General features: G+C 38.2%; 1 protein-coding gene across 1 annotated transcript; it reads right to left on the reverse strand.

Moving 5' to 3' along the window:
• Positions 1-1,562: 1,562 nt before the first annotated feature.
• Positions 1,563-2,825, reverse strand: ccka (cholecystokinin a). The gene is made up of 3 exons (XM_062422827.1): positions 2,748-2,825; positions 2,341-2,530; positions 1,563-1,696 (listed from the first exon to the last, which is right to left on the reverse strand). The coding sequence occupies exons 1-3, from the start codon at positions 2,823-2,825 to the stop codon at positions 1,563-1,565; spliced, it is 402 nt and encodes a 133-aa protein (XP_062278811.1).
• Between the last annotated feature and the right edge of the window lie 21,696 nt (positions 2,826-24,521).

Below are 24,521 nucleotides of genomic sequence, written 5' to 3' on the forward strand. Positions count from 1 at the left end.
CTGATATTTGTGCTCATGATTTTTAATGTGTCTGCCACTGAGGTCCATTATGCAACCATGAAGAGACTCCCAAGCATTTCATAAAGACAGAGTGCCAGCCAAAACAAATCTTGTGCTTTTCACACTGCACATTTTTAGCCCAAAGAAGTAAAAAGCTGCTTTTCTTCCAGTCCAGAGATGCTGTTACTTATAACCTCTGCCAGCTTTTAATATCGCATCATATTGTTTAGCTATATGCAGGTGATATGAAATCAAAAGTCTTGAATGTGCACTTGTGTTATATTGAAATTAATTAGGCTGTAAGTGTATTAAGATAGACTTGAATCCACTTTTTTCTTAGTACCCACCACAAGTATCTCATTATGGTTCATACAAAGGCCTCAGATACATTCTGCATTGTCAATAAAATGACACTTCAATACTGCTTAAGAGGGACATAGGTTTTCCTCACTGGAATGAGTATCGTGTGTATTTTAAGGAGCAGACAAATGCCTTTCTTGAAAGTTCAATTTTGTTCCTAATGTTGAAAATCTATGCAAAACACATGACGTTGCTAAATGCTGCTGCAAACCATTTCTGTGTATATTAAAGCCAGTAAAAGATAACTACTGTGTGTTCGACCTGTTGGTTTTGAAGGTCTTAAAATCTGATAATATTCTCTATTTCCCTTATTGTCCTCAAATCCAAATGAAAAGACCAAAACCAACAAAACAATTAATCGAGCCAATTAACAAGTATTGTCTGTGTGCCACACATCAGCAATCAACCCACACAGGTGTTTCATTTATATTGCCTGACTGGGGCTTTTCTCAGGACTGTGTGGGCGTCCTCTTTCAACCTCCTGTTCATTTTGTTGCACCTGTTAGGGGGCAGTACAGCCTTCAGCCATACATAATTGATCCATAAAGTTATGAAACATCATGTCATTAACAGCATAGAGTCTCTCCATCAAACTTTCTCCATTACTATGAACACACACCGTTGTTTATTTAGCAGATGCTGTAAAATCATAATCACATTTGTGTTAATCCGCTGCTGAAAATAGTCCCCAACAAATGCACAACATACTCCTGTTTGAGTAGCAATTGCTAAACACAGTCCCTAGCTGTTTAAGAAACTGATTTAACTTATAGTATACATTTGTGATCTGTTTTCATATGAGTGAATGGGGCTGAAAGCCACAAACAGGAAAGTTGGAAAGTACTGAGAGACAACAAACACATTGTTGGTTTTTTCTCTTTTCATTGGGACAATAGCAAAAATACCAAATATCTTTTACATGTTGTGTTTAAATATAATGCTCGAGAGCTCCCTTTGTTTTCAGATTACAGTGTTTCCACTGTTCAAACTCGGTGTTCACAGATACATCCATTGGAAAATTCTGCTTTCTGCTCTCCTTATACATTACAAAGCTAAACTCCCTCTATGGTCCAGTCACCTCTGGGTTACAGTAAGTGCAGTGTGAAAAGGGTTTATTTTTTGGGGCTTTTATTGGCGGTGTTGGGGGTGGCAACTCAGGGTTGCCACCCCCAACACCGGGGGGGTGGCAGCGAGCCATGCCTTTAGGAGGAGTATTCATACTCCTCTGCACTACGCCTGCCAAAGTCCATCCAGCCCAGGTAATCTCTGTCCTTTATCCTGTGACTGGGGGAGAGACCACTGGCTCTGCTGGTGATGGAGGATCTGGTTTGGTAGCCTGGACGACACAGAAACAGAAAAGGGTCAATCTATAGTGCTTAACGATCAAAACACGATTCCTCTGAGTCTCAAGTCTTTTTCTCCCCCTTAGGCACTGTGAAATGTTAATGTATAACCTCTGAATGAGATTGTTGAAGTAACTCATGTTGACTTGTTTTGTTTCTATTCCTGTCTTTGTGTGTTCTACAAGACCAATGAGCTCAGCATGTCTCCCAGTGACTCAATGTTGACTTGAAAAAGAAACTGAGGGCACAAAGCGATACAGAGAGTAGAGAGTGAGGTCAAGAGGTGTGGAGGGAAGGACATAGGGAGCAGGCCAGCAGAGAAAATAAAGGAAGGAAGCAAAGGCAGAAGGAGGGAACAAGGAGGAGGTATGGAAACATGGAGGGAGGAGAGAGGAAGCTACTGTAGAGGGAGGTGGGAAATGGCAGATGGTGGAAGTACAGCACAGCATGAATGACAGCAGATTACAGACGGATGGATGTTAGGAAGAGAGAAGACCACAAGCGAAACAACGAGATGCATTTGATATGTGTAGTGAGATGAGATGAGTGAAGGGAATGACTACAGCTCCAAATGACTCTTTCATCACCAACTCTCCTTTCCTCTCCATGCTCACATCAGTAACAAGCGATGGCTCACCTTTCCTGGAGATCAGTCTGGCCAGTAGCTGGCTCAGGCTGTTTCGTGCGTCTGCGTCCTCCTGGGATTGGTGGTAGTTGTCAAGCTGGCCTGAGGGGAGCACTGGAGCTGAGCGGACTTGGCGTGTGTGGTCGGGGGAGGGGGGAGGTAGGCTGTCTGACACAAGAGCCTCACCCTTAGCTCTATGTGACTGGAGAACATGAACAAATATGGAAAAAGAGTTGTAGGAAATTCTGAAGAATGTAAAGTTAGTGCCTAAATTTTGACTTTACGGTAAATTGAGATGGTTTACAAAAACTCACCAAGTTCAGACTCCGTGTTGTGTAAATTATATGTGTGTGTGTGTGTGTGTGTGTGTGTGTGTGTGTGTGTGTGTGTGTGTGTGTGTGTGTGTGTGTGTGTCTCACCATTGACTGTGAGGGCAGACTCAGGGAACTGCTTGACAGAGCAGCCAGGAGGACACACACACAGATACCTACATTCATGACTGGAAGGGAAGAGAGAGTAAGACAAAATATAACAAAGTTAAAATAAATTCAGCGCATTTTTAACACTTTCTTGTTCATTTGCTCTTTATGTCTGTGCCTTTAAACTACCTCCCTAACACTTAAATGTAAACCTCTGAGGGGGGGGACAGGGACAGGTATTGCGACTTTTGCAGAAAGCAGCAATAAATCATTTCACAGTGGTAGAAACCACAGTGGTGGGAGAAGAAATTAACCTTTGATGATTCTGCTGGAACCTAAGGCAAAAATCATTTTGGCTGTCTTTTCACACTCCCTCGCTCTGCCACAGAGTAGCAAAACAATTTAGTGTTTAACACACTTAAATGTGGCACAGTTGTGATGAATTCACATTGTCAGCATTAGCAGAATCCCAAAGGAAATGCTACCAATTATCTCAAAATTTTCATTTTGCTCTGTTTGCTTTTTTCTTAACAGGGCTCACATGAGATTGAACATTAACATGAAAGCACTGAGTGAATAAATTCAATTAATATCTCCCTTTTCTTCAATCTCTTGGTTATATAAGAAAATTTAAGGAGAAAACCTTATCCACTTATGATTTCATGCCAATTCTGTCATATAAGTTGTGAATATGTAGTTTTATGTCTGTCATAAGAATATTTAATGTGCAAAAGAAATTCTTACAAGGGCTACACTTGTCTGACTGATTTGTGATTTTCTAACACTGCATTGTCTTGTAGCCCAGCTGAGAACGGCAGCATGTAAGTTTTGATAAATGGCGCTCTGTGCCAGAACATTCTTCCAGAGGAAATCATCCAATTAGATAAAATCAACAATGCCAGTCGCTTTGAGGCTTTCAATCTCCAACAATCTCCTCCTCTCTCTGTCTCTCTTGATGGTTCTGTTACAGCAGTGCTCTCTCTCTCTCTTTACTCTTATGTATGTTAACCCAAGGTCTTTCAGTTCTTTCAGCCCCTTTCTTTTTTCATTCTTTACTTCTCTCTTTCTTTATCAAGTCAAAGCATAGTTTTTCCCTGCACTTTACGCATATATAAACGCACACATAGAAGGTATAATAGTGTTTTCAACAAGGAGTACTTTAAATCATCGAGCTTTACTTTAATAACTTTTACTGAATTGTTGAGGTGAATTTCAACAAAGGCGAGAATCAGAAGTCGTAAACCTGTGTGCTGAAATAAAGATGTGTATATGTCCCTTATACTGCGAGTCAGAGTCCACAGCTTCATCCCGTTATTGTTCACTGGTCAGCTCACTTCATCAACTAGAACACACAGTACAGCATCTGGAGATGAAACCTTTCACTCAGTGCTTTTAAACCAAATGACGCCTCAAATCTGTATCTGTGTAATTTCATTTCAATTTGTTTCAATTGACACAGCGGTGGTGTAAACAGTCATTCTCTCCATGCTAATATAATTCCTCTTAGCAGCTGGTCATTGTTTCTCATTCATTATTCAGTGAGCTGGTAATGATGCGGTGCTGTAATGTGTGTGAAAGCCCTCTCCTCTCCACTCCTTCGAATAGACATTACACTGAATAAATTAAGATTATTAAAATATATTTTTTAAAACAGATCCAAGCTCAGTTCCTGCACAGAGCACAATGATGATCAAATATTATACACAAACAAGATTTTGTCTCCAGGCGGAAGTTAAGAGTTGAAACAAAATTCCAGTGCCTTAATCTGATTATTTGTACACAGATAATAAAAATCACACCTGTCATTATTTTCCATTACTTCATATTTTGTCATTAATGTGCTTCAACTCAGTTTTGCTTGTTTTATTATATATTGATATTATATGTTTTACATTTTCCCTCAAAGTTTAAACTTACTGAACTAAAACTACTAATGGAAAGAAAAACTAATTGTTGAATGTAAATGAAATGAGAAAACCACATTTCAAAATGACTCCTTTCCTCACAACTTTATCAATCATACACTTTTTGCATTTATGTGCTAAAAGAAAAACAAGACACATAACTGAGAATGAAAAAAGTATTTAGCTTCACACAATGTTTTAAGTATTTGCAATACATTTAGGAACTTTCCTGCTGCAACCCTGAAAACAATTGAAGAACAAAATTTGAAAATTAGTTTTCATACCTGCAGTTGTTGGTGCTGACAAGGAGAGGATTAGTCTGAAGATGCTGAGCTTTGCTCCAGTGTTCAGGCTGTGAGTGAGTGAGAGAGAGGATGAGATGTTATATACTGACACACAGGGAGGGGAAGGGGTCTGGACAGATGGGAGGAGCCTGCTGATGGCGCAGAAACTGACGCCGCTGATGCAACTGAAGACGCAAACATGCACACATACTGTAGCTGCACAAATGAACTGACACACACACACACCGATATGTACTTACACCCACCTGTCTGAAGAAGGGTCGGGACAAAGGTTGCAACTTTATTTGTATTCCTCCCACATGCACCTGTGTGAGAAACAAAGATACACACATACACACACGTACAGTTTTGGATTATGTAGTTCTGAGAAGCTGAAAGGCTCTGTAACGTGGAGTTAAATGCATTGCTGTGTCTGAGCATTTAAGTGGCCTGCACATTAACATATACAGACAGGGGGGGGGAGTAAAAGAATATAAGTGATTGATCGATTGATTGACTTTATTCAAAAATCATATTAAAATTCACCAGGATATTGCATAAGGTCATATGACATATTTCTATTGTGTGCCTGAAGTCTAGGCTAAGAAGTAAGCAGGAAAAGGGAGTGACATGTATATGCTGCTTATGTCCTTTTTTTTCTTTTTTTTTTACACAAATACACTTTATTTTTATGAAACAATCATAAAAATAATAAAAACTACACAAGTTCTAACTTATTTAACATCTATTTTTTATTCATATTTCCTTGTTCAGGTTTGTTTTTTGCCTTGTTTTTTGGATCACGAAAAGCTTTGATTACTCTGACAGTTATTCATTCACATTTGTAGATTAAGGAAACACAATGTACAACATGAATAAAAAAAACATTTAACATTGCAGCTCAAAGCTGGAAAATATGTTCACTCCATTCCTGCATTTGAATCTTTTTCTTTAAAGGACGAGAGGCACAGTGCAGTTTGATGCCCATTCAGTTTCAGCTAGGGTGAAATGACTTGTTGAAATTGTTTAGGTACAGCAGCCGACCAGCATGTTTCATAAAGGAAATCCATTTCTCTCTGGTGCTTTTTGTCCTTCATCCCACAAATGATCACTGATGGAGCTCCGACAAAATAAGACCAAAGTGGGTCAGAATGTATTTCTGTGACTTCAGTAAGCCTTTACTTGTGTATGATTCATGTGCAGCCACCAGCAACCAAGGAGGAAAAAATCCTGAAAGAGTTTCCTGATTTTTTTTTGACAAATATTTGTGTTTCATTAAAACTATAATCGGTCTGCCAGACACTGTTGTCATTATGATTGTACCGGATATCGAGGGCAATCTTTTGTTTATATATTCACTTTATCTTTGATAGTACATAGCATTTTTTCAAAGGAGATATTTGCACATGTAATTATCTGAGATGGAGGTGTGTTGGAAACTATGGCTTCAGTGTTGAGAAAAAAAGAACCCATACTCCGTTCTTTCTCAGCATCAAAAGCATAGAACAAAAGTGACAGAACATGATAGAAATTGGCTGAAAGCTTAAGAACCATTATCTAGATGGTTTGAGGTCTCTTTGAGTGGTCTGAAGACATATGTTTGAATGCACCTCAAGCTTCACGGTCAAAGTTAAGGAAAAGAAAAACTGACTTTCAGAAAGTGCGAGCTGTGTAGGAAAGAGAAAGTAACAGCATTACTGTGCTTTGTGAAAAAAGGCTGAAAGACCTTCATACATTACATGGTGTGAGCTGTAAACTGTAGGTAAATGTATTAAAAGCTTTAGTAGTAATGCATTTGGTTTTTGTTCAGTACAGCTTTAAGGTCTTACTGTAGCTTTTAACTCACTGTTGCAGCGAAAGCATCAATTAATCAGTGACTGACTTCTTTATTCACATCATTAAAGGTTGCCTCTTTACTGTCTTCATTGTTACTTTTCAATCGTAAAGCTATTCCAGTAAAAAAAAAGATGTATTACCTTCATCAGTCACACAAAGTTTTAGGTGTGCAGCAAGTCTCAACTGTGCTGCTTTTGCTTGCCAGGATGCATTATCATCCCTGTTATGTCTATTTAAATACTGATTTGCTTGCAGGATTTGTCTATACTGTAGTTCATTTAAAATTCTTCAGTGGTTCGGTTTTGGCAAGGTCACAGGAAGGCTAAAACGCATTTTAAAATATTTCCACTCTTTAGCTTTGTGTAGTTGAGAACCTGAAACGTTTCACTCCCCTGGGGATGTTTGCTGGCACTCAGCCTTAAATGAATATTGTTTTATTGTTGTTATTATAGTTATATTTTGTGAGTAAGTTTCATCATTGTTTATTGATGTGCTTGAAATACAATTTCTGAAGCAACTTTTCAGAGTATGAAGCTGATGCTGATCACAGCACTGCATCACCAGTAATAAATGGTACCACAACAGTGAGACAGTGTGTTTGTTTTGAGGTTTATCTGTCCTACTTTAGAGTCAAGGAACTGCTAAACACAGCAAGAACCACATCAGCCTTTGCTTTAAACTCAAGGACCGAAAATCTCGAATGATAAAATACAACAAAAAGTTCTGTGTTAATAAGCTACAGACACGTGACACTGAAGACTGGCAATGAATTATCTGTCAATGTGAGAAAGAGAGAGAGAGGATGAATTAGTGTGAGTGGACAGTCCCCTGTGTGTTTCAACTCTGCTATGTTAATTAGGCTAACATTAGCCTGATCGCCCTGTCAATGACAGCAGTGTATGGCCTCACCCACACACTGTCAATGGCACCTGCCTAACTACCGGCACTATTTTTAAATCACCTGTTTGGCTGAGACTTCCCTGTCTTTATTCATTAACAACATCCCAACACAATGATTCCTATGTATTGCTCCTCTGAATTCCTGCATCTTGAACATTTATAGTTTTCCTGTTTCACTATGTTTCAAAATCTCATCCATGGTGTCTGAGATATCGAGTGTGCTTTTGGAAAACAGAACAAAATGACTGGAAGCCAACTAATCCACTCTCCTTCCTCAGGATTTCATTACAGAAGTACAATAAGGCTCAGACAGGTTTGTAGTCTGGTGTTTTGAGGGGGGAAAAGTTTCTTAAATAAATAAATAGAAAATAAAGTAACTTTCAGTGTAAAATAAACAGGTTGCAGCTGTGATGATGGTGTAATCTCTATTAAACACAGAGTCGCTGTATTCTGCATAACATTTTATAATTGCATTATTTAGGTTTACATTAACCCATTATAGAGGGTCACACATTATTTCTATACATGTTGTACATATTCATATCACATGATATTACACTCACCTAGCAGATGCTCATAAATGACTTTCATTTTTTCTTATAAACGTAGCCTAAATCAGGAGAAATTTGGTGTCCAACTGAACCAAACACCTGTTCAACCAACTGAGCTACATTTGACACAAAGACACACTAACTTACCTGTCTTAAATGATACAGTCAGCATCCTTCTTCTCAAAACTGTATTTAGTCAAATGTTTTTGTTTTTTTAAAAGCCTGGCTATTTTTCAGTAGGAAAACATAGACTGTAAATGACAAAATTAATATTTTAGGAGTTTCTTTTATCTGATTTAGTTTTCTGGCTCCCTGACTATTAAGACTTGTAGGCCTTATTAGACTAACATTGTCATCAACTAAATTTATATAAAGGTGATATAAAAATAAATAAAAAACTCCTGGTGTCTAAGTTCTTAAAATTGGAAAGAATCCCTTCATTCATAGGTTATCATTGTTGTTTCGGATTTTTTTTTTGGAGATAGCTGCAAATGGAGCAACTTCTTCAATCAAATTCTGGCAGATAAATACACTGAATAGTCACGTGACATCCTCTACTGGCCACAACACTACACATCTAACACACCCTTCAAAACAGGGCGGTCTTTTTAAGCCCTGGTAAGGCCTAACCTAACCTCACTGTTTCACTCCAAGCATGTTTGCTGCTGTTCTGGTTATTTGAAAGTTCACCATTCATAAACTGGTGTGCTAACAGACCCATAATGTTGCCTCAAGATGGGTTTGTGGGTTTGCACAGTGGTCCCTGTTGCTGCTTGTGCCACAGGTGCTGATAATTATGTGACTGTCAGCCATTCACCACCTGCTGGACAACACACTCACTTCAGGTAGAAGCTGGAGTTCTGTTGTCTGAGCTCTGGTGCCTCTGGAATATTTTCCTGCTTCACTTAGACAAAACAAGTGTTAACTGCTTACTCTAACATACGTTTTTGGCGTATTAAGATAGCTGCTGTTGCAGAAGGCAAAAAACCTTGAACTCTTAATGATAGTTGTTGTTGTTTTGCTGTGGCTTTGGTTATTTTCTTTGAGCTATTATTTGGTATGTGCATAATGATGCTATTATGCTGATGTGTGGTGGTAAAATCTTCGTGTTGGAGTGTTAAGGCTTGAAATAGTTTTGCAACAGACATAGCTTGTTGAGTATTTATGGAGCTCCTGTTTGCTTAATGCAAACTTTGGGTGTAGAATAATGACGCCTGTCTGTATGTTGCCTTAAGAGACGTAAACATGATTTTCATCATGTACACAGCTCATTCACATAAACTATTTCCCTCGTCATTATTGGCTTCATAGCACATCAGTTTCCCTACTTACATATGCAGGAAAGTATTAGAGACTATTTAGACCTGGGTTTGTTTTAGCTTGACTTAATATTCCATCAGTTCAATCAGTCTCAGCTCCTAGTTTATGGTTTATGCATTTGCTCCACTCAGCTCTACTCATTGTAAGTCAATGCTTGAATCCACATAGTGACTCTATATAGCATTTAATAAGAAGACGCTTTGCTCCATCTTTAAATTTGTGATTTGAATAAGTATTTCTGCTGCATACCTTACATGCTTTCACCTGCTGCTGCATATCAAAATGTTTGGCTCATCCTTCTCATTTCACTACATATTTAGCTCTCGTGGTCCTACTGTAAGTGCTCAGCTCAGGATGGTCAAGTTTTAGAGTACACACATGCATGTAGGCCTACTGGCTTGAGTTAGGGTCTATATGTGTATGTATGTGCAGTTTGACAGATGAATCACTAGAGAATGGCTTTAATGCCATGTTTAATATATTCTTCTAATGCTGACGTACAATGAAGTTAACCCTCTGCTGGAATGAGCGATCAGTCCCTTGCAGTCTTATAGTATACATGCGCACAGGGTTCATAATGACATCCCTGTTGTCGTCAAAGAAAAAATGCATGCACGCACAGTTTTTCAAGGAATGTGTGCATGTTTTTCCCCCCTCTCAGTCTCTCCCGCTGCCACTAGTGAGTCATGGCACTTGAGTTAATTGCAGCGTTGTGTTGTTGTGCGGGTCAGAGACCTCTTCAGTAGATGGACCCTCTGTTCTGCCTTAATCAACTGGCTCATACTGTATTGTCAGACATGAAGGGAAGGCTGGGGACAGAGAGGAAGAATGAGGAGGGGGGGAGTGGGCAGGGAATGATGTTAATGATAAGAAACATAAATTAAATCATCTTAAAAAATGGAGTATATCACTGTTACCATGTGCTTTAATAGAATACATGATCTTTTTTAGCCCAGCAAATAGCAAACACTTTAAAAGAAAGACCTTGGGACACAGGAAAGAATAAGGATTTAGAAATGAAAGTGAAATTCATGTTTGCAATTATACTCTGGAACTGTATGGGAGTGAGGGAAAATAATAAGATAATTGCTTTGACCATGAGGCAACACTGTAAAACACATCACTGACTTATTTAGCTTGTAATCTGATAATACTCATTATCATAATTTGTGATTGCAGATATTACCTCTAAAGTGCCTCAGCTTCAGCTTAATGAGATCTGGTTCAGATGCACATAGACCTTGTTGTCTGCAGTCAGTGGCCTCGTAGAAAAGTCTTTTGTATATGGCATATCAAAAAATGTATTCTGAGCCCAAAATTATAATATAATTCAACTATTTTATTAATTGAAGTCATTTCACTCTTTGATGAGAACAAATTGTTTTGTGCCATTAATGAAGGTCTTTTTATATAATCAAAATAACACACAACCTGACATCCATGGATGTCAGCCTCATGTTGTCAGGGCTCATGTTTCAGCCGTAGCTGCTACCTTGGCCAAAAATGGAAACCAAACCATTATTAGTGGAAGTCTTAGGAAGAGCTTTTATGATCGTAGAATATTAATCAACCTTATATTACAGCTAGGAAATGGTATATTGCTGTAATTGTGTAATTCTCATTTGTCTACCTACAGTGTTTTGAACATAATCCACCCTGAATAAAACAAAGAGGGGCCACACAGTGAGTGAATGAATGAATGAATATCTGGTTTGAAACAAGGATCTTGCCATGCTTTATGATTTCACTTGAATGTTGATAACATGGTGGAGGAAATAATTAATTTGACTATGACTTTCTGTCAGTTAAACCAAATAATTGTTCTTTCCCCAACAAGTAAGGAGTTTTCCCTCTTTCCATGAGGCACCTCAGTAAGCCAAAGGAAAGTCTTCCAGTGGACGGTCACAGTATATCTGCTCAGTTAAATTTCAGTCTGAAGGTAAATGGCAGGTTGAAGCTCCCAAGAAATGTGACTCTTATCACTTCAGTTCTGATTCCCTTGACATGACATCTTATTAAACTTTCATGAATATAATGAACAGTCCTTGACCTGTTGTCCACAGTTGTTGCTGTGTGATTTTGCCTGTTGAACTGTCTTTTCTCAGAGGAAATAATGTTACTGAACTTTACTGCTCTCACTAATCAATTTCCTGCAGTTTGCCATAAAAATGACTAATTACAGGAATATTAAGTCTTTAACAGGATATGTAGTTTACACTAACCCTAACCCTAACCCTTTACAATTTATATACTGTTATATTATTTTTTTATAAGTTACAGAATAGGCTTTACACTATTTGAATTAAAATAAATCATGTGTTCAGGTTTGTTGTGCAGAACAGCAAGGTCTTATTGATACATCTTAAGAATGAGATTCTCTGGGGAAATAATGTAAGACTGCTCTTTCTAATAGATGCTTTCATCAATACTAATGCTTCTCTCTGGGCTATAAAAAACAGTGTGCAGTATGTGTGTATAATCTTCACAATATCAGTTATATGTGTCGCTTTATCTGTGTCACTGTGTGTGTATGTGTGTTTGTGTGTGAGAGAGAGAGAGAGAGAGAGAGACAGGGAGAGGGAGAGAGAGAGAGAGGGAGAGAGAGAGGGAGAGAGAGAGAGAGAGAGAGAGAGAGAGAGAGAGAGAGAGAGAGAGAGAGAGAGAGAGAGAGAGAGAAACAACACTAATGATGAAAGTTCTGAGGCAATTAGTTAAACGGGGGGAACTGTGTTATTAGTGGGAGAAGTATTCTCACTGAAATATTATTAAATGTGTCTTGATGAGGAAACATCCTCAACTGTTATGAATTATTAGCTGACAGACAAAATGCTGTCCTGGGGTCGACTGATTTTGCCTTACATAACTGAAAAAAACAATGGTAAAAGCACTAAAACAGTGTGCTCAAAATCATCACTGGAGTGCTTCAATATACGGTATTTAAATTGAAATCTTTTGGCATCAAAAGTTTAAAAGTGTAGAGTCGTATGTACAGACCGGTGACAAATTAAAGAAAAAAAACAAGTTAGTAAGGTGTTGGGCCACCATGTGTCGCCAGAACAGCTTCAGTGTGCTTGTCATTGATTCTACAAATCTCTGAACTCTACTGGAGGAATGAACACCATTCTTTCAAAATATAGTCCCTTATTTGGTGTTTTGATGATAGCGGTGGACAGCGCTATCTTACATGTCGTTCCAAAGTCTCCCATAGGTGTTCAATTGGGTTGAGATCTGGTAACTGTGAAGGCCATAGCATGTGATTCAAATCATTTTTATACTCATCAAACATTTCAGTGAACCCTTGTGTCTTAAAGATGAGGGCAATGTCATCCTGGAAGAGACCACTCCCATTTTATCAGGTTTAATATACTGTGGATTAAATGGGATAGAGTTATTACTTAACCATTTTACAGGATGGACATAAAATCATGAAGCACTTTAATTCACAGCCAATGAGGATCATTATCATCTGGGTGCAGTCAATTAGAGTAACTTTTGTTTCAGACACTTTTGGGAAATCAACCTCCATCTGGTCCAAATAACAACATGCTATGCTCTTATCTAGGATGGATTTGATTTACTTTAGACACCTCATCCTAAAGTATGCAGTGTGCATCCTTAATCAGCACTACAGTGTCTGTGGTTACAAGCTCCCAATCCTGTATCTCATGAAGCTGGAAATAGAGAGACAAAATGAGGGGACTTCTTCTCCTCTCCTCTCTTTTCTCCTTTGTTTTGACAGTTAGTATAGACAGTTATATTGCCAGCCTGAGGCAGTCTGACACTGGGCGGAAATAGAGGAGTTTTGCTGGTTGAATGAAGAAAATGTGTTGGAAACAGTACAGCGAGAGGCAGCACACACACACACACACAGATACAAGTACTTACACATTGTGACAAAGTGGGTGAGACGACACCATTTGTCCTCATTACATTTTGTGTTTCTTCTTCTTTGTGTCATTTGTTTAACCAGTATATGTGGCGTTGTATGTTTTCACATATTATGCATGGTTTTGTGTGTGTTTAGCTTTGTGTTACATTTACATCTTCATTCACGGTTTAATCAAGACAGACAAGAATTCAAGTTCACTCATTGTGAACCCTCACAATCTATAGCTCATGTTAATCACAGCCAAGAGACTAATTCATATAGACCAGAAATCTTACTCACCCTCACGTTTTCACACGTGGCTCATACAGGAAAATTGAGGTTTATGAGAAACAACCTTCTACAAACTCATTGAGTATGTGGGGCCTGTTGCTTTCCCTGCTAGACAGTAGAGTGTGGAGCGAGTGACTGAATTTGAAAGTGTGACACAGAATGTCAGAAAATAACAGTGTGTTTTACATGTTGGATACTGTAATAGTATGCCATTTTTTCCCTTTAAAACCTGCTTGAAAAAATCTTAAAAATAGGCTTGTAACACCCTTTTCTCTCAAATCAAACTCAACAAAGTAGAAAATGAAAAATGAAAATATAACAAAATGAAACAGCTACGGTATAACTGGAGGTGGAAGCTCCAAACAAGGTTGGAAAATAGGACATGAAATTTCAACTATAGTGAGAATATGAGTGTTGCCCTACTCGACCTTTTGCCATTACTGGACTGTAACCTTTCCTTAGCTGCTGTCATGCTTTAATGATGATGATGATGAGAAAGCTTTAATGTTGTTAGTCTTCAAAACAACGATTACATCTTCTTTTTTTAACCACAAATAAGTGTAACAATGGATGTTCAGTGAGTATAATATCTAGATTTGAGAGAGCACACAACCTTCAATGTATTTCAGTTAAAACTCTGTATGTTAAGTAATAACTTCAGCACTCTGCGGAATCCTGTTAGCAACACTTTGGTCTCTGTCAGCATGGTCAGTATGTAATCTTACATCACATGGATAATGAAATAGTAGCGAGATCAATGACTCACATACTTTGTTACACACAGCTTCCTATCTCTCTTTATAGCGTTCTATGAGTGTGATTAACCAGCAGGGACTGGCAATATTGTTTACCTCCCACTGGGTGTGTGAAGTGTCACTGTGAGTGGGTGCCTCTTTGTGTGTGTGTGTGATGATTTTCCTCTAGGCAGCATGGCACCAATAAACAGGTGACAGAGACGTGCCATTCAACAGATGGACTGATAGAGGAAATGAAAGCATGATACCTTTGAGATCAGCCAGAGGGAGAGAAAGAGATGCATGTGATATTACAAAGTGCTCAGAGAGACATGGGTACAACATTATTGCAGCACTTTGTTATAAAATGTAGGGTGATGCTCTGTTTTTTTGTTGTTGTCTAGAAGAATGGCCGAGAGCTGAGACCTGGTTGTGTTGTAGAATGTCTTATTGTTCATCTTGTTATTGATTCATAGTTCAATCAGGACACTTACACCAAGGTTTAAACCAACTAATGATAATGTACATTTTCATTTGGTGAGGCTCAGCTTACTTATGCTCTTGAGTTCCTCCAGCAGACATACACAACCTTTGATGACCATGCATTGAAAAAAACTTTTGACTCAAATTAAAATGCTGATACAGGAGGGTTAGGGTGGGTGGAGTTAGTTCAAGGATGCAGTGCTCATTGTTGTGCATTGTGTGGGACAAATATAATATAATATAACATAACATAATATAATATAATATACACACACACACACACATATGTATATTAAGTTAAGTTAGTTAGTTAGTTAGTTACATTTTGCTTTGTCAAATATCAAAATACAACACTACTGAAAAAACGAAATAATAACACTGACTTATCTTTAAAGGGAATCCATTAGGCCATCAGCTGATAGGAAATGTAACTTAAACCAAAACCAATATAGACCAAAGTGGAATAAACCATTATTGAGCAAAGAAATTTGTGATAAGAAAATAATTCTCCGGATATCTTCCCCTCTACATTCCTCCCTATACTATATATGACCTCTCGATGTCTCCAGCCAGTGATGGAAAACCACTGGTGCCTTCCTATCGACCTTAATGTTCAGTATATTTTTAAGATACACGTTACAAAGAGTTATGCAAGAGAAACATACATATAGAGGTGACAAATAACCCACTTCTCACTTCTTTCACAGAAGCTCTGTGGTTTGTACACACGGGTATCTGTGTTGCCATTAAGATGAGGAAAGTCCAACCACCTCTACAGATGGTCTGTATATACATTCACAGAGCCATCCACTGCAGTGTAATGATCTCTGCTTTGCACGAATGGATCAAATGTGGATACAGATTATGCACAGGCAGCTGTTTACTGTTCTCTCTCAGGTGCTATCTGTCTTATACAACATTGACACAGTGTTGATGGATAGCTCACGAGTGGCCTTAGTTTTACTCTGACATACACACACTCTCTGTGACCTTTGTACAACCATGAGGATGAGATATGTTCATGCTCATAAGTAAGGCACTTAATCATACACACAAGCATGATGCACAAATACTAATGTACACACAAAATGTATACAGACACACACCAATCAAACAGTGTGGTCATTAGTGCGGGTTTGGTGATCAGTCATCATAATGCAGACAACCATGGCATGTGAATCACTGGATCAACAACCTATTGTTACTCTGTGTCATCTGATCAAGAGCAGCTGGATGAGAGCACGCATGTTCCTCAATGATCCTGCTCTCTCATGAATGATGTGTTTGTTTTCTTAATAGGGTCATGGTTTTCTCATTCAGCATTTACACTTTAAAACTGCTTTTAGCATCAGTGTTAGTCATTGCATTTGTTGAGCTGTTTAAAGAGATGTGTGTGTCAAGCTAACTTGCGTTGTAGCTCTATTGTACTCATTGGATTTAGTTAAGAGCACAGTGACTCACAGCAGCAGCAGAATTTTTTCATTACAGAATTAGCCAGTATATTATCTCTGTACATTTCAGGGATGTTTGGGGATAGATAAAAAGACCGGTTGCACTCCATCTGTACAGAAAATGTAAAGGCATGACCAGGAGGTGTTAGCTTAGCTTAGCATAAAGACTGGAAATGGGGAAACCGCGTGGGGAAAATTACAGAGGAAACAGAAACATTGACCGTTCTGGGTTGAAATTAAAAGCATCTGGCCTTCTGTCATTGGAACAAAACAGATTTACATATTTCTGATACACTTCATGGGTTTGATCCTTTGGACATGCATGGGCATCAAATATTCAGTCGGTGGCTAACTTTTACATGACCCTTATTAACTTGTAACCACAGTCTAAACTTTGTTAATCTAACCGGTTAAAAATCAGACATGGTTCATTTTTTCAAGGGTCAACAAAAGGCAGGATTACTGGTCCTAATTCAGCAGGGTTGAATGGCACAGCCTGTGAGTCTCATTCGTGATATGGATGATGAGGAGGCTTGAGGAAGAAAGGCAGAGGGAGATGGAGAGAAATTTAATTGGATGTGAGTCACTCTACAGAGTCACTTGTCTTTCTTTAAGAACAAAGAAACTTTTCTGACATACACACTGACAGTGACACTCATTTAAAACACACACAAAAAACTGCAGCATTATCAATGCTGTGCCACATTAGGTTGGAGCGTTGTGTGTCAATTTGTTTATTGAACTTTTTTTTGGAACATTTTGATGTCCTCTTGTAGAACAGAAAGGCCAAAAATGGTGCTACTAATATTTTGGGTCAGATTGTTGTTACATTCATATAATCCATGACCAATTAGCTGATTTCTGGTTTAGAGGAGACAAACAGAGTAGGCGGGAGAAGCAGGCTGAGGGAGAAACAAAGACGGGAAGGGAACTCTGAAAATCTAGCACACTGTTAACTAGAATACTATAATCCCCTGCAGTGTACATATGATGCAGAAAATAAATAAAGCAAGGATAGAAACACATAATACATGGACATAAATAAATAACTACAGGTCCTTGGAGTAAAGTGACAAAATTTATGTTTTTAGCTGTAAAGAATTTTTATCAGGTAACATTATGTGTAGAGCAACTATGGACATAAATAAACAAAAGAGAACATGAGGAAATGCAGTACCACAAGAGACTGTTCATAAAACAAGACTCAATGTGAGACTACAACCATGGCAGCAGATCCATAAGACTTAAGGCACTATTTTAACGATCTGGTCGATGCGCCAGACGCATAGTTCAAAAGGGTTGAACATTTGTCAAGCAATGCGTTTACAGAATAAAACATGAGTTACTTTTGCTGAAAAGAAAGTTGGTTGATGAGCTGTTAACCCAACGTGTCATTCATAAAAAGGAAGAATATGAAGTTATAACTGACCAGTCTGATGAGTGTAGAGGTGTGTTTGGTTATACTGTAGCAGCCTGGTGTCATTAGCTGATTTAATGAACAGTGAGTGGCTGTGCGTATTGGCACTGCGCTCTGTGCAGCATCTCAGAGGATTTATCCTTCAGTATAAACAGCTGTAGGCCTAGATAACAGACACTGTAAGAATCACTCAGATCAATACAGATGTTTTAACCACAGATGTACAGATGCTTTTCTTATTGATTAAATCACTAAATGGCAGAGCAGCTTTCGTCCAGAAGCTTTAACAGAAGGTTCTGAGACCCATTTTCCACAAAAACACCAACAACTGACTTTGTGCAGCATATTTTCGAGTCTCTCCCATCTGACCACACAGATGTTGGCGCTTTGTTTTCATTTGTTTAACTTTTAATTACAGCTATGGCTCTCTTTAAATTTGTTTTGTTCAGTCATGGAGTAACAGGTAAACTCAGCAGGGTTTTAATTGTTGAAAGTATGGAAATCTGATTGTCATCTCAAAAATATGTGTTAAATATTGTTCAAAAACTGTTTTAGTGATGTTAACATTTCATACAGTTTTTAACCTTTCATTTTTTTGTTTTGCATGTTTTGTGAGTCGCTGTAACTTATCTTATCCATGGAATATGACATTTGATGGTGGCTTAAACTGAAATAAGGCAAAATGTGAAGATATTCAATTTAGGTGCACAGCCTGCTACTGTTGATGTGTGCTCCACACTGCAATGTGAACTGCACAGAATAAAAAAAATTAAAAAATGCAGGTCTGACGGAAAACCAAGTACACATGCATCCTGTGTGAAAATGGGTAGATGAAATGACCTGAAATGAATGTTGACCACATGAGGTTGACTGAAATTGTGCCATCAACATTACAGCCCATCTTGACAAATGGAACATACATTACAAGCGCACAAAGAATTTCAATCAATACATTTTCAAAATGCTTGAAAAGACTTTCGAACATCCCAGCTTTCATAAATCCAACTCTTATATTTTCTGCCAATATTCAACAAAGCAAAGCATACACCACCAATGCGTTCCTGTTTAGAGGAAATTGAGCTTGGAATGAAAGTTGGATGTACATGTATATATGTGTGTGTGTGTATATATATATATATATATATATAGTTGTCTCTGGCATTTCTCTTTTGCCACAAGTCAACTTCCATGACACATTATGATTGACCATTAACAACTGCTTAGTTGTCATCTGACTATGTAATCTTCTCAGAGAAATCGCTAAGAGCCCTACCCACTAAGTAGTGATTCTTCACAATGATGGTCGTGCCTGACAGGAAAACATTCCTAGTTCCAGTTGCACAGTGTGACTCGCAGCTTTTTCACATCAAATAGGTACTATGAAATACCAGAATTAGGACAGTAATGAATATCTGAAATATCAAACAGTGTATGATGTATTGGTCTCTGCAACCCTCTGTAATATATGATATTATTATATTATAAATCCCTTGTTTTAAATGTTTCTTTTTTCCTCCACTTGACTGTTGTACATTTTAAGTTGAAAATTCATTACCCTTGAGTAAAGATTTCAGCCAGGTATTTATTGTACTAATCCATCTGCGGGGAACTCATCTTTAACATGATTATCATTATCATCATCTATTTGTGCATGTTCCTATCTTTTATTCCAATCATTAATCCATCAGGCAGCCCAGTTGATCTGTCTATCCATCATTTATCTGCTCTAACAGCAAAACCCAGACCAGTTTAGCAGTATTGGATATGGAGTGTCATGAGATGATCACATCTGAGAAACAAAGTGGAAAAATTCAGTTTTGTCTAATTGTGTGTAAAATTAGCCAGAAGCAGTGTTAAGTTCTTCTCACGTGGAAATCAACTTACTGATTTATGCCAAGAGCAGCTTAACCAGTCTGTGAAGACAGGCAATCTTTAAAATCAATTACATGATACTGAAGATAGGTTTTAATGAGTTTAACTGAAGCCTTACATTTGTGACTGCCTTACACATTTAATCTGCAGAACCCCATTGTAAGAATAAAATATATCATTATAAGCTTATGATACCGGAGGAAAAAAAAGAAAAAACTATAAGGTTTGTTGTGGTCAGTAAAACATTTAAATGAATGTTCAGATTTTCAAATTTCAGGCCAGCACAGTAGGAGCTGAATTCACTATAACAATGGTGGACTAATGAGACATTGCTTTAGCCTATCCATTACCATGCCACCATGAAAACTGACTTCACAGTGTCGTAGTCTCCTGGTCTATGAAGGCAGATTTAGACACACACACACACACACACACACACACACACACACACACACACACACACACACACACACACACACACACATACACACACACACACACACACACACACACACACACACACACACACACACACACACACTGATTAGGCTAGCAGTTTCTATATACTCTTTGTGGGGATTAACCATTTTCAAAGCAGTTCATTAAATCAGCAGACCATAATCCATGCCAGTGAAAATAACCATAACTGTGGTGGATCTTTTCTTTCAAATTCTAAAAACAAAAGGAAAACAAAAATAGAAAATCTTGGCTTTACATAATGAAGCACAAAATCAAAGAGTGGATCTCCACTGCAAATGTTCAATTGAAACTTTGACTGCTATGAAAATTACAGGATGAACATAGTGGCAAAAGAAACATAGTGACTTGTGTCCTCCAAAGGCAGTCATCTTTTCTCGGACCAACGCTAACCAGTAAACCTCACGGCTTATGTTGAAAAAATTTACCGTCAGTCTCTGCGGTGCACTTAAAGGGTATCATAGCCCTTGGTAGCCTACAAATGTTGATATAATCCGGTTTACCTCTTTCAACAAGGCCATATTCCGTGACTTAACATATTCAAGTGCTCAAATCACACATGGGACTAATGGCAAAAAGCAGCATTTGTCAACCAGCTGATCACATGTCTGTGTGGCTGTTAGAAGTGTAGTGATATTATAGTGAAATTAGCGACTATTTTTTTTTAGCACCAACAGATATTGGACCAATCAAATTATAGTACAAACATCATTGGTCCAAAAAAACTAACTTTTTATTTATTTTCTTTCATTTGTTCTCATTGGTATTTACAATTTTGACCAAATAATTACACAGGTCAAAACAGACAAAAAAAGTGAGAATTCTTTGAAAACATGAATGTTAATGTCACTTCAATCTATAATTGATCACAGGGTGAGATTTGTCATGGAAATAGCTGCCACACTAAAGGCCTTGCTCCCAAAGGTTTGCCTTCTGGTGAGGGGAATGGACAGGAGGCCCAAGTCAGCAGAGCGCAGGTCCCGTGAAGGGTGGTAAACATGAAGGAGGTCCGTTAAGTACTGGGGTGGAAGGGTATGAAGAGATTTATAGGTGAGGAGGAGAAGTTTGAAAGTAATGTGGAACTTAACAGGAAGCCAGTGCAACTGTTTGAGTGTGGGGGTGATGGGGTTCAAGTGAGAACCCTGGCAGCTGAATTTTGGACATGTTGGAGCCTGTCCAGCGTTTTATTGGGGACCACGTACAAGACGGCATTGCAGTAGTCCAGACGTGAGGTGATGAATGCATGTATGAGAGTCTCAGCAACTGAGTCAGAGAGTGAAGGATGGAGTCTGGAAATGTTCCTTAGGTGGTAGAAGGCAGATTTGGTGACAGATTTAATGTGTGTGTCATATGAGTGTGTGGAGTCCAATATAACACCCAGATTGCAAACTTCCGAGGACAGCGAGATGCAAGAGCCATCAACCAGGAGGACAAGATCTCCTACTTTGCGGAGCAGAGTCTTGGGAGCGACAACCATGAGTTCGGTTTTATGACTGTTGAGTTTGAGCAGGTTGGTGGTCATCCAGACTTTTATTTCATGCAGGCAGTTGATGAGGGATTGTGGAGGGAGCTGGGTGGAAGGTGATGTGCTGAGATAGAGTTGGGTATCGTCAGTGTAAGACTTTAGACTCAAGTGTGTTTAATTTGACTGAGAAACAATCTCTGTGTCACAGACAGTATGTTTCAAAGTGTTGCATTGCCATATGTTGCTATTTCTCACAGATTTCACCACCTGGTCAATTTCAAACAGTTTCTTTTCAATTTCCAACCCAGAATCTGACAATCCAATAACAATGTATGAACTTTCACAGGACAGAAAAAGAGAAAGCTTGAAGTCATCACATGATGAATACCTCTTCTGTTGGTCAGTAAATACAGCCAGGAGCCTCTTATCAACCTGTCTGCAACACAGAGCTTATACTACCACACACAGACAAACATGCACATAAATATACAGACACACATAGATAGTAACTAATTAATCACTGTTAACTACTATTCACAAAACAGAGGTGTGCATATAAATAATGAGCTCCATCTATAATCCCCAGTACTGACAAGAACAGACCCGCACATCGACAGGAACACACATACTGTCCAGCACATACACCAGCTCACACACATCACCTGCTGCTTCCTATGATTATTACCATAATGGTTTCCTGTAAAAATGCTGAACAGCATGATGGGTAAGGCTCATTAGAAGCAAATGTGGGGTCATAAATCACATTTAACACTGTTGAACTTTTCATTAATGATAACCGCACACAAAAAAATCAATACCAGACTGCATGTGTCTACTTATGCTACATGTCATAAATCCTACAAAGATATCAGCTGAAAATGAGTTGAACATGAGAAGACAGGTTTATTTTCTGGCCTTTTTAAATGTAAATTTCTGTGAGAAAATAAGAGAAATATTTATGCATGAAAATCTGAAATAATGCATTCCAAATGCCACAAAGCAGACGATCAACGATTGCTTTCAACCTTTACGTTTTACGCTTTATGTAACCCTGCTCAGTTTTGACTCATTCGTGCGTAAAAGATGTCTGAATCATCCAAATAGAGTGTTTGAAAGTCAACACAGACAAATGATTATTCGTACAAAATTGCTACAAAAGGATCAATAAACAACTGTCTTTACCAGCTGACAGATTATACAAATATACATCTATCAGATGTCTCCACAGCAGCATATGACTTATTCAAGTACAAATATATTCTACAGGATTTACTTACTGATGTGTTGAATATATTGTTGATGACTATGTCATTAACAGATCCAGACAACCTAGTGCATGTAAAATTCACCATGACAACAGTAAACAGTGTGCATGTAGGCAAACACGCCTTTGAAGGTTTATTATTTTAAGGATTTTAGTCCTGTGTTTTTATTATAATGTGAATGGACTCATAAAATGTCCAGCCATCAATATGTTGTTTAATATAACTAATATATTAGACAGTTAGTGATATATCAAGCAAAACTGTGAGGGTTTCCAATTTACAGCTTGACCGATTATTATTAGTGCCTAAGCAATAGATTAATCAGTAATGAAAATGATCATCAACTGCAGCCATACTGTACTCGTTTGTAAGAATATTCATAGCAATGACACAAATGTATAGATGCACTTTATAGGTGGTTGTATTTGTATTAAAATAGATTTATATAGTCTCTCTTCTCTCTCTTGACAGAAGTAAAGTATTTATTTTAACTGACACAATGGCATGTCTCCCTAGAGCAAAACCACCAGACCCAGGAATAAAATATCTACTGTCTGGTGTTTGTTATTCTTTCCCTAACCCCAAACCACATTTTCTGTCCTATGTTGATGTTTATTCGACAAATTTTGGTTGGGAATTGGCCAAATAAACATCAACACTGGACAGTTTGAACCATAAAGTTCAACTAATGTCAGGTCAGTCATTTACTGTAAGAACATAAACAGAAATTGCATCTCTAAGTGAAAAGCACAGATCCTTCCATCCGTGAGGTAACTATTTAACAGTTTGATGTACGTTAAAACTATTAATCATTGATGTAGCTTTAAATATTATATCATATTGTGACTCTGCCAACTTCTCATAATTCAAATAGTCTATTCATATCATGGTTTAGGAGTTTTAAAATGTGATAGCAGCAGCCATGAAAGTGCAGCTCGGTTGAGCATTATACTGAGGACACTGTTTGATTAATGATGAGGCTTCATCACATTCATACCTGGACAAGACTACTGTTTTGATGATGATGAGTAGGAGTATGAATAAGTTTAGCATAGTTGAACACCTCTGTAGGTTACATTATATTCTGTTGGTAGACAGACACAAGGACACAAGGATAGACCTACAAACTGTTCAACCAAAAAAACAAAGGGACAGATATAATAGGAGAGAGTGATGTAGGCTGCAGTTATGACTCGCTCTGTTATAGAGAATCAGATGGAGAGACAGAGAAAGAATACACTCTGGAGGTGAGCAGTCCTGATTAGGAAAGCAGTGTGCGCAAACTAACAATGAACTCAAAGTCAAGTGGCGATACAGAACAATAAAACTCTCAACAGCATGCCAGGGTGTGTGTGTGTGTGTGTGTGTGTGTGTGTGTGTGTGTGTGTGTGTGTGTGTGTGTGTGTGTGTGTGTGTTCTCTTGTTTTTCAGTCCTGGGGGGGTCCACAACCTGATATATCATTCACACTGTCCCTGTGGGGACCCTTTTCCCCACAGGAATGAGCATTGCACTGAAAACGGTCTGCTGATATGACTGGTGCAGTTTTCTTGAAAAAAAAAAAAGAAGGTCCCAACAGAGCTGATTTTCACCACTTTATGTATGCCCTAGTGGTCATAGATTGTATTGTAGTGTGTGAATTTGTGGCCGTGGGGACA

This window comes from Scomber scombrus, chromosome 7 (assembly GCF_963691925.1).
Source record: "Scomber scombrus chromosome 7, fScoSco1.1, whole genome shotgun sequence".
In the NCBI taxonomy this organism is placed as follows: Eukaryota; Metazoa; Chordata; class Actinopteri; order Scombriformes; family Scombridae; genus Scomber; species Scomber scombrus.